Source organism: Hakea prostrata, chromosome 3, assembly GCF_041222555.1.
Source record: "Hakea prostrata isolate BN-2017 chromosome 3, UWA_Hpros_2, whole genome shotgun sequence".
Classification (NCBI taxonomy): domain Eukaryota; kingdom Viridiplantae; phylum Streptophyta; class Magnoliopsida; order Proteales; family Proteaceae; genus Hakea; species Hakea prostrata.
This window is the reverse complement of record NC_142602.1, coordinates 58,331,801-58,347,919: the sequence shown is the minus strand read 5'-3', so window position 1 is coordinate 58,347,919 and position 16,119 is coordinate 58,331,801. Positions and strand designations below refer to the sequence as shown.

Genomic DNA, 16,119 nt, shown 5'->3' with positions numbered 1-16,119 from the left:
CACTGGGAAAGGAAATAATATCCACAACCCAAATGCCGTGGATTAATGGAATGAAGATCAAAAACTAGGAAAGGAAAATTTTCCAAGCCTGCGATTCTAAGAGAGAGAGAGAGGGAGAGAGAGATGGAGTCGCCGTTTTTCAGAGATTCGCTCGTGCGAATGAATCACTCAGTTACGTACTCACTAATGCGGTGGTTACCAAAATATATAACCCTATTTTGTAACCGCCCTAATAGTGAGTTTCCAATATTGCCCTTGGGCATTTAATTTATTAATCAAATCAATAAATTCCAACTGCTCCCACTTGCACAAGGGCAAGTGTTAATCTTTCAATGTGTCCCAGACACACTTGTATATCCCAGATATACACATTCAATCTCTCTGCTATGTATCCTAGATACATAGACATCTTGTGTCCCAGACACACATGCATATCCCAGATATACATATTCAATCTCTCGCTATGTATCCCGAGTACATAGACCTCTTGTGTCCCGGACACACATGCATATCCCGATATACATATATATTGATCTCTTCATTATGTATCCCAGATACATAGACCACCTATGTCCCAGACACTAATATCCACAAGTCATACTGGCAAAATGGGTTGTGCGACCGGTGATATACCTGCACGCATGAACCCCAAACTAGAAACCTTCCCGGGGGCGAATGGCACATCACTCATAAAAACAAATCAAATAAGCATTAGTATAACACGGTGTCCTAGGTTTATTCAAACTCACCGACTAAAGGTATCTCGATCCCTCCGAGAGATCACCTTCTTGTCCTTAAAATGTTCACTACTGTAACACATGCAGGTTGGCGCCGAGAAACACTTTTAGGGTGCGGTTGAATCAAACCTTTCCTTTCGCCCCGGACCATCACTACACTTAGGATTGACTCCTTTCCTGGTGGTGCCCCTTTAGGTCGAATCAATCATGACCATAGGTAACACCCCAAAGTAGCCACATCAACCCTTCATTTCATGATGTCGTCGAAAGTCACTAAGAACACTAATGGACCATAAGGTCCAGGACTCACACAATGAGAGGAGCAGGGATCCATCCTCTTATTTCCAATGATCACTAAGCACATATAGTATGATATATGTGCTATGGTGGAGCATTCTATATACAATAGAACGTATGTCCATCTCAACACCATACAGGTCTTAGTCCAGTCGCAACCCCTTGCGCCTAACCCGAGTTTCTTTATTGTCGCCACCCTAGCGCCACATAAAGTACTCGCACTTGGCTCCTATAGGCAACATGAATAGTGGGAACATTCATGTCGATTCTCTTTACAATAGAGAAACTCATCTTGATTCCAAATCAAGGCGACATCATGATTATGAATTGACCTACACAAAGTCATTCACAATCCGTCTCATCTCTGCTCGCTTCAAGGCGCCGAGGCGAATGCTCGTGTGAGTGAGCCATTCTCTTGCCTATTGACATATCTTGTTTTATGCTAGCAATACACAATCACACGTAAAGTGAATAAAAAAATGCTGGAATGAACTCATATTATTCATTAATAAGAAAGTCTCGGACAAAAATAAGTCACAATCTACGCAAGCCCAAGGATTTTACATGAGAAATAAAAACATCCTTGGCTATAGGTTTGGTAAGAGGGTCGCTACCATCCGACTAGTAGATATGTGCTTAAGTACAACTTTCTTCCTTGATGTAATGTATCTAACAAAGTGATATCTCAACTGTATATGTTTGGTCTTCCCATGATACTTGGGGTCCTTGACATAGCTAAGAGCTGCCGTACTATCACAGTAGACAAGGGCAGCCTCTTTGGATGTCATCATAATCCCAGTATGTCGAAGGAATCTCCTCAACCAAACAACCTCTTGAACCGCAGTTGAGCATGCCACATACTCTGCTTCCATGGTCGAGAGGGATATACAAGCCTGCTTCTTGCTACACCACGAAATGGCCCCGCCATTCGCAAGAAAGCATATCCGGAGGTTGATTTGCGCTCATCGATGTCTCCAGCCCGGTCGGCATCACTATAGCCAACTAACCGCAAATCCGATCCTTGGTAACACAACATGTAGTTACTCGTTCCTCCGAGATATCTCAATATCCTCTTGACTCGTTTCCAGTGCTCTATGCCTGGGTTTGATTGGTACCGACTAACCAAACCCACTGCATAACAAATATCCGGCCTAGTACACATCATAGCGTACATAAGGCTACCCACTGCACTGGAATATGGAACTCTTTCCATCTTGGTTTTCTCCTCTAGAGTCTTAGGACCCATATCAAGGCTCAAATGCAAACCCTTCTCCACTGGAGTATCAATTGGTTTGCAGTTGTGCATCTGGTATCTCGTCAAGACATTGTCAATATAGGTCTCTTGAGATAAACCTAGTAATCTCTTTTGCCTATTTCTGACAATCTTGACACCAAGCACATAGCTTGCTTCACCCATGTCCTTCATATCAAATACGGAGGACAACCATTTCTTAATGGTTTCCAATAGCTCCTTGCCATTGCTAGCCATAAGTATGTCATCTACGTACGGTGTCGATGACATAATTATTATCGGATCTCTTGGTGTAAACACATTGGTCTTCCTCAGCATGGAAAACCATTTTCCATCATAGCTTGGTGGAAGCGCACATTCCACTGTCTAGATGCTTGCTTTAAGCCATATTGGACTTCTTGCTTGCACACTTTGCGCTCAAGTCCATGTGCTTCAAAGCCTTGAGGTTGATCCATATAGATCTCTTCCTCAAGTTCTCCATTGAGAAAGCAGTTTTACATCCATCCGATAAAGCTCCAAGTCCAACTGAGCAACAATGGCTAGTATGAGGCGAATTGAGGCAAACCTAACCACGGGGGAGTTTCCTCATAATCAACGCCCTCTCGTTGGGTGTAGCCCTTAGCCACTAAATGAGCCTTGAATCTCTCAATAGATCCATCCACCTTTCTTTTGATCTTGAGAACCCACTTGTTCCTAATCGCCTTTCGGCCGGCGGCAAGTCAACCAAGTCCCAGACATGATTAACTTTCATCGACTCCAACTCTTCCTTTATTGCTTTTAACCATTCCTTTGAGCTTGACCCCGCAAGAGCTTCCTGCACGCTCTTTGGTTCATGCTCATCGACTGAAATCATCTCACAGTTGATCTCTTCAAGAGTTACCATTTAGGCTTCATCCTCTATGTCGAAACGTCGACGAGGAACTAGCCCGCGCCCACTACGGCGCAAGTGCATGTCAGATTGTTCACCGTCTAAGGTAGCTATCACATCTGCACACTCCCACTCCCACTAGGATCTTCTAGATGAACCCCAGGTTCATTATCCAGAATCTGAATCCCCGGAGTGACAAGACCACTATCTTGTATCTCAAAGAATTCGATGATTCTTTGTTAACTCTCGAAAGAGATGGAAAATCATTCTCCAAGAATGTTGCATCCCTAGACTCAAGTTCCGTTCTCCTCTCACTCTCATCTAGTCCAATGAAGACATGGCCCTTTGAGGGTTCGAATATCTCACAAAGATACACTTTCTTCCTCTCGGGTCCAAGCTTTCCATATTGGTGAGAAGTAGAGTGAACATATGCTGCACATCCCCATGCGGCAAGTAACTCAAATCGCTTTCTTCCGGTCCACAACTCATATGGTGTGGAAGGAACCGATTTGGTTGGAACTCGTTGAGGATATAGGCCGATCGAGCATCTCCCCAATAAGAGATGGGTAGATTTGCTCGCGCATCATGGATCTCACCATGTCTAGCAAGGTTCTATTTCTCCTCTCAGAACCCCATTTTGCTGTGGAGTCCCTGGAATAGTAAGTTGTCTAGATATCCCCTTTTCATCACATAACCCTTTGAACATATCGGAGAGATATTCTCTACCTCTATCCGTTCTAAGAGTTTTAATCCTTTTATCTAACTGATTCTCAACCAAGCTCATGAATTTCTTAAAACATTCCAGAGCTTCTGACTTATGAGAAATTAGATAAATGTGACCATACCTTGTATTGTGATGAAATATGACTGTCCTTTTCTAGTATGCACATTCATGGGTCCACACACATCTGAATGGATAAGTTCTAAAGGAAGAGAGGCTCTCAAAGCCTTTTTAAATGGTTTTCTAGTTGCTTTTCCTGCTAGACATGACTCACAGGTTGGCAAATCAGATAGTGAACCTTGGCCTAAGAGACCTTCTCTTGCCAACCTGTTCATCCTATCTAAGCCAATATGTCTTAGTCTAGCATGCCACAAATTAGAAACAATACACACAGTATGTTGGCAAACAAAAGCACTACTAGAATTAAATGAATAATCAATTGTATCCAATACAATGAAACCATTCAGAAGAAAACCATAACCATAAATTGTATCACCTAGATACAAAACCAAAGAATTGTTTTCAAATACAACTCTAAAACCATGTCTCATAAACCACTCTTGTTTCTGTTCCCACCTCTATTACTTTGCCTAGACCACTGAGGTTGAGCTCTCTCCTTCTTGCACTTGAAGCCCGCACTCTTACGAGTGCTTGCTTCAAGCAGAACTATTTCAATGTGAGGGACATCGGCCAACATCCGATCCTCCTCTAGCTCAAGGTGCTTGGCAGCTTGATCAAATGTCTTGACCTCATCAACATGAGTCAAGAAGATCTTCATATGCTCCCAAGACTTAGGCAATGACCTAATGAATGCAGAGACTTGCTCCTCATCAGTCTTTAGGCGCCCACATTCGCTCAACTCACTAATCATGTTGGACATGATGGTTATATGCTGCCTCATGGTGTGACCCTGGCGCATCTTATAACCGTCAAAGGTGAGTCCGAGCTGGCAGCCTCTTGTGGTGGAAGTCCCTCCATACTGGAACTTCACAGCCTCCCACAAAGACTTTGCAGTCCTATGCTTCTCAAATCGAAGCATCAGGTCATCCTTCATGGAGCTCAGGATTGTAATCCTGGCTACCCGGTCTTTCCTCTTCCAGGCATTGTAAAGCTCAAGGTTCCTGCTACACTGTGCAGTGGTACCTTCCTCAGGTGGGGACATGGTCTAGTTTACGGTTTCCAGCATGTTCTATTCTTCTAGGAGATACTGCACCTTTCAGTGCCAAAGGTCATAATACCTCTCATTCGGTTTATCTCCTTTCGCGAAGTTAGCAACAATGCTCTTGGTAGCAGCCATTTATTCTAGAGATATTACATACAAGAATGAGTTCAATAAATCTAGCATAAAACACAACTCATGCAACAAAAAATCACACTAGCATAGTCAACCTATGGGATAAGCACTTAAACCAAAAGAGATGCTAAAAAAACATTCAATCAAATTCTCATGCAAACCCACATAGACTTATACACTAGCTTCATTCTGTGCAAGAAACATGATTGATAGACCCATAAATAAAAAAATAGTTTTATTAAAATAAAACATGCAATCATGTTCAAGCTATGAGGTGGTTCACACAGAACACTTCTACCTCATTAGCTCCCACTATGCCCCATTAGGCCCTTAATGCTCAAACATCACATAGATTGTGAGCCATAGATGTCCAATAAATAGAAACACATTCAAAATTGGACAAAAAAACTAAGACGGATTCTGAGACGGATCACCGTCTGACAATCCGTCTGAGACAGATTCTAAGACGGCTCTCCGTCCGGAGTCCATCAGCCCGCACGGATCGCCGTCTCACCCCGCGGCATCCTTCCGGGCTTCGCCGCGGCGGATTCCGAGACGGCGCACCGTCCGAGAGTCCGTCTGGCTTCGTGACCAATCGGATTCCGAGATGGCGCACCATCCGAGAGTCCGTCGCTTCGTGACCAAACGGATTCCGAGATGGCTCACCTTCTCAGCATCCGTCTGGTACACAGACGTCAATTCCCCATTTAACGATTTTTTTTTTCTTTGAACGAAATTTTTTCCAAAAAAACGGAAAATCATGTTTTTTTTTTTTTTTTTACAAAAATTCATCCAAAAACACATGAAAAAAAATCCAACAATAATTATTAACAAAAATTATCATCATGGATTATCAATTCATGCAAATCTTCATTAGGAAAATTCACAGGGATCCTCCCACTCGGATCCGAATCAAAATTAAGGGTTTCCAAAAAACCCTATCAATTCTCCCATGGATTTCGTATTAAACCCTTGATCCTCCCATTGGATCCATACAATTAAAATAAACAATGGGGAGGAACAAAGAACCGTGGGAACCAATGGCTCTGATGCCAATGTTGGTAATACATCAAAAGTAATTCAATTCAATTAATTGATGGGGGAAAGATTCCTTACCGGATTCGCTTCCCTTACTTGAAGTATTCGCGCGGAAGTCTAGATCCACGTTCTCGTTCCACCACCAAAGATTTACCGGCGAGATTCCACAATCACTGGGAAAGGGAATAATATCCACAACCCAAATGCCATGGATTAATAGAATGAAGATCAAAAACTAGGAAAGGAAAATTTTCCAAGCCTGCGATTCTAAGAGAGAGAGAGAGAGAGAGAGAGGGAGAGAGAGATGGAGTCGCCGTTTTGAGATTCCCGTGCGAATGAATCACTCGATCGCTCACTAATGCGGTGGTTCCAAAATATATCCCTATCCGCCGCCCTAATAGTGAGTTTCCAATATGCCTTTGGGCATTTAATTTATTAATCAAATCAATAAATTCCAACACTGACCCATCTTATGACCCGTTTTAACAAAAAATAACTTGTTTTTGGTGATCCGGTTCTAAATATGGGTGCTAAAGATTTTTTTTTCTTTTCATTTTTCTCCCATCGTGTTCACACATTGAACTCCATCTTCTTCCCTGTTTTTCTTCTATCCATCTTCTGAAACCTCTCACTACTGTTCTTCACAGAAATAATATGTTTGATTCCCTTTCACTGTTGTTCTCAATGGAAACCATATATTGATTCTTGAATACATTTTCAAGTAGCAAAAGCACCTCCTCTGGAAAACAACATAAATCAAAAGCTAGAACCGGGTGGATTTTGCAGGTTTTCTGTTTCTTGTTCTTGATCTTCTTCTTATTTTATTTATTGTTCTTTTCTCTTCTTTTTCTTTTTTCTTTTTATTTAACTTGCAAGAAAGAGATTTGGAAATAAGAGTTTGAAATCAGTGTTTGATACGATATTTAACTTTTGAAATCGTATCTTATCATCAGTAAAAGGATATTGAACTTTGATATCAGTGAAAAACGAAAGAGAAAGAATGCAGTAGAGCCATGTAAGCCAATCCACTGAAGGGTATTGTAGGTCTGGTTGTTCCAATCACTCTTTGCGACTTGGAAATTCTGCTATCAGACCTATTCATCTTTCTTGAAAGGCTCTTACCATGCAGGAATTTCCACCACAAAATTGCTGCTGTAGCTTTACCTCCAGCAAAAGCACATTGCAAGCCCTTTCCACCCGCTTGAGCAAACCAGGATGGAAGTAGTCAGTATCCTTCTCTCACCCATGTAAGAAGAATGCGGTAGAGCCATCTAAATCACCAATAGTCTCAAAAACCGGAGCCCACAAGAGAGGGCCATCTTCAAGCAGTAGCGGAGCCGTAGTGTCTCTGTTATTAGAGGCTTATGGGATTCAGAGGAAGATGATGAGAGTGGAACCAAATGAGTAAAGTGCAAAAATTGATTCCAACTCCATTCCAAAAACGGGTCACTAAAAACGGGTTATAAGATGGGTCAGTTTCACTTAAAACCTTGTCTTCTAATCTGAGCCGTTTATTAAGAATATGCCACGTGTCAAATGGTGGTGCTGCACTGCTGTGCACAACAAAGAGATGTGCACAGTAGAGGATTTTTTTTCCTTGGCTATGGCGGATGCACATTGGAATATTGTCTCTTCTTCCTTCTCTTCTAATTTCTAGAAACAAATTTGGTAGATTACCATTCTCCCGAAAATAAGACATTTCTTATGGAGTGCTTCTCATGAGGCTATTGCTATCAGTAGTTTTCTTTTTTATAGGAGGGTGGTTCTTGCTCCTATTTATTTGGTTTGTGGTAGGGGTGTTGAGAATATGAGTCATGCCTTGTTTCATTGTGTACTTGTTAGATAATGTTGGCACCTATCCCCTTTACGCATTGACACTCAAAAATTTCGAGGTGAACATTTACATGACTGGATGGAATTTGTTCAAATCAGATTTAGGGGTTTGAGAATTGATCTCTGATTAACCTACTATGGAGTGCTATGATTTGGCGTATATAAAATTCTAGAAATGCAAATGTGTATAAATGGATAAAGGCTTTTGTTGGACATACCATGACAATGTTCTTTTTCTTATTCGCAAATATTCAAAATCATGTTTGTACTACTATGGTTGAGAGAAATTCATTTAAGCAAACTTAACTTGATCTAGCAGAGGATTGTGACTATTTCCAGTTCTTTGTTGATAGCTCATGGGATAGCACATTGAAGAAGGGTGGCAAGGGTTTTATTTTCTGGGATTCGGTTGGCTTTTTTGTTACAGCTCAAAGCAAGTTTGGATTAGGAGGTTCGACAGCAGTTATAGAATTGGAAGCAATTAGAGATAGTTTATTGCTGGGGAAATCTTTGGAGGTTTCAAACCTTCAAATTAATTATGACTGTTTAGATGCAGTTTTAGCTCTATAGGATCACTCCTTTTCATTAGATTGGATGAATCTTAGTTTAGTTTCTGATATTAAGAGGTTATCCTCTTATTTTCAACATGTATATTTTCATTACATTCTTAAGGAAGGTAATATGTTTATAGACTTTCTTGCTAAAGGAGCATCTAGGCTTTCCTTGGTTCAGTCTTGGTGGAATGATCCACTTTTGTTTATCATCCATACTTCTCTATTATCGACCAAGTCCCCTGGTTTGTCTGTTTTTCAATTAATATAAAATTTTGTTTTTGACCAAAAAAAAAAAAAAAATAAAGACTTTTGTACTTCCAAGCCCTTGGACCTCGCTAAGCGACTTCCTTGCATTAGTCCTAAATTAGCCTCCAACCTAAATTCGTAGCCTATGAACCAACCTCCCTTGCCACGATTGTCCCTTCATTGACCAAAACTAACATTTGTTTTTACAAGATAAAGCTTGACAATGTGAATCATCAATGACATATCCATAATTTCAAAATTTGAAGGCTAGTTATGGTAATTCTGGTCAACCCAAAGGGCATATGTGTAATTTGATCTTACAAGACACCTAATCTTAGGATCCAACAACTATAATTTCCTATCTTTGTAGTCTTTGTAATCACAGCCGTTGAATCCTAATGGATCCATATTTCACATTCAAATAGAGACTGAATGCAACCACCTTTTCCTTTACAATGTCACCTTTGTATTCTGAAGGGATTAGATCATGCACAACTTCTCTCTCATATCATATTGATGAAACACGGTGTAGTTCTACCAAAAAAAAAATTTGGTGTGGTGAATAAGTGTAATTGGTTTCTTCTTTATCCCGACAAACCCTATTGGCCTCTTCAACATATGCCTAGGTATATTGATATATGAAGAAATCTAAGTCAAAGATTTTTAACCCATTTTTGTTTTACCGTTTTAAAAAACTGATTTCATTCTCTTTAAACAGAAACGTGAACAAGACACCATTCAACGGTGTCCAAATCCTCTCGGTAACATTTTACCGAAAGAGAATACGGGTCCAATCCGTAATGAAACAAGTTACCTAAAATGTTTAACTTCCAAAACCCTACTTTGAATCAGTACCGTCAACTCAAGCAACGACGAAGAAGAAATCTTGACCATCCAAGCCTACCCACCACATCTCATCCGTTAAAAATAAAAGTTTTTAATGTCGGGGTTTTCGTTCTTTATTATTCTCTCAAGGGCATTGGATTAGTGTAGATATTTTAGACAAGAGCGTCTTCGGGGGATTTCCTTTTGGCGGAGAAACCCTTTGCCCCCTTTCTCTATCTTCTCCTCTTCAACTTTTAAACGTAAGAGTGTGTGAAGAACAGGGGAAGAAGAAGAAGAAGATAAGAGTGTTAATCGAAACTGAAACTGAGATAGTCAGGTTAGAGGTCAATGGATTCAGATCAAGGAAAGCTTTTTATTGGTGGGATCTCTTGGGATACTACAGAAGATAAACTCAAGGAATATTTTGGAAACTATGGAGAGGTATCGCAGACTGTGATTATGCGGGATAAGGTTACTGGGAGGCCGAGAGGTTTTGGTTTCGTAGTGTTTTCGGATCCCTCAATACTCGATAGGGTTCTTCAAGATAAGCACACCATTGATGGGAGAACGGTACGACTCCATTTTTTTCTTTTGCTTCATGTGTTTATACCTGGCTTCTGACTTCTTTTTTGATGATTTGATGAGTCATCTTTGATGGGTGTTGCTGGATTTTTTTTTTTGGAGGCGCATTGTTTTCGTTCGTACTTTTTCTTTTTTTTTGGTTATTTTTGAGTATGTATATGTTAGGTCTCACATAGATTTCATATTTAATTTTCTTTTGATCTATGCGTTTGGAGAAATTTTTTGTAAAACTTGTTTCGCGGATCCGGCTCGAGGGTGTCTGCTTTACGTTATATATATTTAATGATGCGGTTAAGTTATCTCATTTTATGATCCAGTGGCCGAAATGTGGAATGAGGGTGGTTGGGGTTGTAAGTGTTATCTGAGATAATGTCTTTGGAATTTTCTTATTGATATCTTCAGTTTGTTCTCTTGATGTTTCTTACTCTCTTTTTTGCATTTGCAGGAGATTTTTAGCTTTATTTACTAATCTCGGTTGCTGCTTGGTTTTGAAATGTTGGTTATTTGGAGTTACTCAATGGTTATGGTTATACACTTGTTGAAATATGTATGCCAGATTTTCTTTGAGCATAATGAGTATATGCTTCAGTTGATAATGATTTAGCTTCTGGTTCAGATGGCCATCTATATATTAATGTATGCTAGATTTTCTTCGAACGTAATGAGTATATGCTTCAGTTGAAAATGATTTAGCTTCTGGTTTAGATGGTCATCTGTATATAATAATTAATGGATAGAAATATGGCTTAATGCTTCAGTGATTATGTTTTAGGAATATTATTTACTGTTGTATACCCTTTTCTTCTTTTGTGGCGGCTTTGGATTTCATACTTTCTGGATTGGCTTTTAAGTTTGTCTTGTGATTCTCCTAGTACTTGCAATGAGTGGCATCTTGCTGGTAGATTACTAAATAAAGATTTTTATTTTTGTTTTATTATTATTATATAATTTATTGTCATACAAAAAATCAGTTTGTTCTTGTACTGCATTATTCCTTCTTTGGGTACTGTAGGAGTAATGGTCTGATTCTTAAAATTTATGAGTCATTTGCTCCTACACTATTGTGATTAGCGTCATGTTATTCCCTTTTGCATCTTTGGTATATTTGGGCTGTGAGAGATACAGGTTGGCTGTCATATAACCCCCTTTGTTCTGTCTTTTTGAAGATTCTGGTGTCAACATTTATAAGTTATGTTGTATCAATCTTGTTATATCCTTGTTCCTGGGAGGTTTTTCACTCTCTGTATGTTTCTAATCCTTTTGTGTGTCTCTATATAGTGTCATTGCTGCCAATATGTATGTCCTTCTGCAGTATAACTCCTGCTTTGGCTATTCAGGTTGAAGCTAAAAGAGCTATGTCAAGAGAGGAACAACACACTTCCTCTAGGTCTGGAAACCTGAATTCAGGGAGAAGCAACTCTGGTAATGGAGGCAATATCAGGACCAAGAAAATATTTGTGGGAGGCTTGCCTCCCACATTATCAGAAGATGGGTTCCGCCAGTATTTTGAGACATATGGCCATGTAACTGATGTAGTAGTTATGTATGATCAGACTACCCAACGCCCTCGTGGATTTGGTTTCATCTCCTTTGATTCAGAGGAAGCTGTTGACAGAGTCCTGCACAAGACTTTCCATGAATTGAATGGTAAATTAGTTGAAGTCAAGCGTGCACTTCCAAAAGATGCAAACCCTGGAGGTGGTGGCCGTGCAATGGGTGGTGGAAATTATCAGGGATATGGTTCTTCTGGTGGTAACACAAATTCTTATGATGGTCGGGCAGATAACAGATACGTGCAACCTCAAACAGCCGGAGGTGGTTACCCGGCATATGGTTCTTCAGGCTATGGTGCACCTGGCTATGGATATGGTGCAGCAAACAACGGTTATGGTGCTTATGGTGTTGCTGGCTATGGTAGTGCCACTGCTGGTTATGGTGGCCCTGCTGGGGCCTATGCAAATCCTAATGCCCCAAGTGCTGGTTATATGACTGGCCCACCTGGTGGCCCAAGAAGCCCATGGAATAATCAAATGCCTTCTGGATATGGTTCCGCTGGCTATGGGGCTAATGCAGGTTATGGGGCTGCAGCTCAATGGAATGCTACTGGTGCTGGTGCTGGTGGTGGGGGTGCTGGTGCTGTATCTACTGGTCAGTCTCCTAGTGGAGCTGCCAGCTATGGTAATCAAGGTTATGGTTATGGTGGATATGGTGGAGGAGATGGATCTTATGGTGGCCAGGGTGGATATGGTGCTGTTGGAGGACGTGCTGGTAGTGCACCAAGCAACAATGCTCCCACTGGTGCTGGTGGGGGTGAACAAGGGACTGGGGCTGGTGGCTACATGGGAAGTGGTTATGGTGATACAAATGGAAACTCAGGGTATCCAAATGCTGTATGGAGGTCTGATGCCTCACAAGCAGGAGGCTATGGGACTGCCCAAGCAAACGGACCTCCAGGTGGTCAGGCTGGTTATGGAGGTGGTTATGGTGGTGCTCAATCCCGGCAGGCACAGCAGTAATCCAGACTAATTGGTTGTTTTTCAAGCAGACTTCTCTTCCCGTATGACTGCTTCTCAACTGACACGGAGCAATCGTACATGTAGATCGCAGCTGATCTTGGGACTGGTTGGATTGCTTAAATCCCAGTAGTTTGCAGTATTTTATTCTTATATGATGAGTATGCGTTCTGAGGAATAGTTGATACTCTTTAGTATTTACTTTCAAGTTGTAGTATTATATTTTGCTTGCTTAGTGTTGTCTTATGGCTGATTTGCTCTCTCACTCTCTTTCTGTGGTGCCTAAGGTAGAGTTTCTACTAGACTTATTTGTTTGTCTGGATGACACATAGCTAAGTATATGTCTTTTAATGCGTGGGATAGTTCTATTTTATTGGCAGTTGAGTAGGAATTTGCTGGTGCAAGTACAAAGCTTTATAATTGGAAACTCATGCTTGATAGTGATGGTATCCTTGTAGCTTCATTTGGTATTGTAGATAGATAGAGAACAGAAGTAGAGATGTAGAGAGGCTTCTTGGTAATCAGTGTGGAGCTCTAGGCCACTTGGGCTGATCACTCTGCATAATACCTAGCGATAATGGTAGTGGTAGTTGAGATATTTGACAATGGCATAATCATTTTCCTCCTGTATTTGCCCTTGTTGTACAGGAGGAGAGGGAGATGCCCGTCGTCTGAGTGGGAACCAGTTGTCTACCCTTGTAAGCGACCTCAAAAGGTATTTAATGGGGGTTTGTGGCGTGGAAATGGCATTTAAAGAGGATTGTGCGATTTGGCACACATTAAAGCAGGTCTGGGAGGGCCAGATGAGGCTAACAACATTCTCAAACTTCCAGCAGTCTTCAGATTTCTGTCATGAAGATCCTTCATGAGTACTCAAGCCTGGTGGACCTGTGGTATGTCTACTAAACAGGCTATGGCAGTCCCATGCTCGTTATGGCAAACACCATTTCAATGTCTTCCTGATTAAATTTGTTTTGAGTTGATTCATGTGGTGTGACCCATTTAACATTCATTCCTCTATTTCTGTTATTTACTGAATTTATATCTAGTTAGTTCCTTCTTATGCAACTATCACTCCCTTGTCTTTCATAGTGTATTTGAACAAGTTAGATCTTTCTTTTGGTCTGGAGTAAAGGTTAGTGAAGTAGGAAAATCTTTCTTTTCCCCCTCCTTTCCCTGTCTTCTGCTTTACTTGGTTTTGCCACTCAACCCCTGCCTTGCCCATTTTACTTTTAAGAAATGTAGCTGCATATTGATTTGGCTAGTTAGAAATATCTCAATTGTGGTTATCATAAAGGTAGTTGCAATATCTTTGTTACGGCTGTATGGTTGCACCCACAAATGTCTCTCAATTCTATGCATATAATCATTTCTGATATTAATGGAAGTCGAAGGGATGTTTCTATGGAGAGCTGCTGGATGTTTTCATTCTCAGGAAGATTTGAGAAGCAGGCTTTTGTGTTTGCTTTTTAGGTCGCCAGCCTCCTTTTGGTGTCCCATGAAGTTTTGCCAGAAAATGCTCTTTTATTCCTTGTTGATCCCCAAGGAGGGCACTCACTGCTGTTCCTTGGCGCATGCTACACATTATTGAGGATTGCTTCCTATTAACAAACTCATTGCGCAAGGCAGTTTTGTGGGTGATGGTTTGGGTAGATTTGTTTCACTACTTGTCTTTCCTTTTCCTTTTTGGACTTTCTTCCTGAGTTTAGTTAGATTTGATTCCTCTTCTCATATTCCTTTTCCTGTATGGATTTTCGACCCACCTTCGTGTAGTCTTCTGCTCTTTGGACTTCATTTGTTTCTGCTGGGATATGGAGAACGTTACCGAGTTAGAGATTTGGTGTCCATGATCCGGATCTTCTACCTCAATGAATAAAGGATTATGTTATCAATCACACTACATACGAGCTTATTTTGAGTCTTTTCTATTTTATCAATGTTCAAAGGTGGATTTTATTCCAAAACATTTCTAATGAAACGTGGCTGGGTATGTTTTGAAATTGAAACGGACTCATCTCCTTCCATTGTCATCTGAGAAGAGTGTGATAGGTTTATGTCATGCTTGGTCATTTAAAGGAGCAAAAAGGTGGATAACTTTTGCAATGCCAGAAAGAATTTTGCATGGACTGGGCATCTGAGCAAATAGGCATCGTCTTTCTTATCTTGCGAAACTTGGCCATATCTTAGATCAGAAACTTCCGTCACTGTAGGGTTTCAACGCTTGGCTCTCAAATCTATGAGATGATGTTTCTCTTCTTTAGAACTGCCAAAAGCCATATTCCTTAGCAAGGTTTAAAGTATCTTATGATACAATACGATACTAGCTGATACGTATCTATATTTTATCCACGATATATCTAGATATATCTCTCTATTAAAGTACACTAAATTATATTAGCTAGAGTGATACAATCAAGGTTTAAAGTATCCCACGATACCATATATTTGGATACGTCTCTCCATTAAATTACATTAAAATACGTTAGTCAGAGCGATACAATATTCGATACAGGACGATATGTCTCTTAAAATCACTTGACCGATACTCGATACTGGATACCGATACTTTAAACCTGGGATACAATACTCGACACAGGATAGGACGATACGTCTCTTAAAATCATCTCATCGATATGATACTCTGATACCGATATTTTAAATTTTGTTCCTTAGTCATTTAACCAATGTTGATAGAAATTTTACTCAAAAAAGAGAAAGAAGAAGAAAAAAAAAAAAAAAAAAAAAAAAAAAAAAAAGGGAATTTGTAACATTTAAGATTCTATTTAGCGAACTTTCTTATTCAAAATTTCACATCTATTTTTTCATGGGTTAAAAAAAGAAAAAGAAAAATTCAAAGTCCCATCTCTCCTTCTCCCACTCCCTTGATAATTTATGGATGTCCATTAACTCCAAAGAAATTGTACTTCCAATTGAAGATCTCAATTACCTTAGGATGCAATATTGGTGAAGATCACAACCATCTCATTACACAATGTTGGCAGTCAATATTTCCATTCTATGCACCTTCTACCTTGGGTGACAATCTATCATTCCATATCAATATTATCTTAATAGAAGTGTTGAACTGATCTTGTCTTTCTTTTTTGTATTATATATTTTCTCTTTATTTTATTACACGTTATCAGCACGATTCCACTTGAAGTAATTGTGAATGACTCCGCTCAAAGTATTGCGTTTTGAGAAGAAAGACGAAAAACTATATATCATTATGCTCTCTATTCCAAAGTGAAAAGATGATCGACCTCCTCGCGCGTTTTTGTAATCAATGGAGTTTACTTTGTCCATCTTATAATGTAAGTGCATCGTGATAAAAATGTATGTATTTTATTGAATATAAA

The 16,119-nt window shown here is 40.1% G+C and overlaps 1 protein-coding gene across 2 annotated transcripts; it reads left to right on the top strand.

Moving 5' to 3' along the window:
- Positions 1 to 9,827: 9,827 nt before the first annotated feature.
- Positions 9,828 to 15,056, top strand: LOC149022615 (heterogeneous nuclear ribonucleoprotein 1-like). Of its 2 annotated transcripts, XR_016172438.1 has the most exons (3): positions 9,828 to 10,235; positions 11,585 to 12,869; positions 13,409 to 15,055. XR_016172438.1 is itself a non-coding variant. In XM_089150631.1 (2 exons), the coding sequence occupies exons 1-2, from the start codon at positions 10,014 to 10,016 to the stop codon at positions 12,761 to 12,763; spliced, it is 1,401 nt and encodes a 466-aa protein (XP_089006757.1). In that variant the 5' UTR covers positions 9,828 to 10,013; the 3' UTR covers positions 12,764 to 15,056. The 2 variants fall into 2 exon arrangements, 1 of the variants encoding a protein (XP_089006757.1); XM_089150631.1 differs by having other exon boundaries at positions 11,585 to 15,056.
- Positions 15,057 to 16,119: the final 1,063 nt, after the last annotated feature.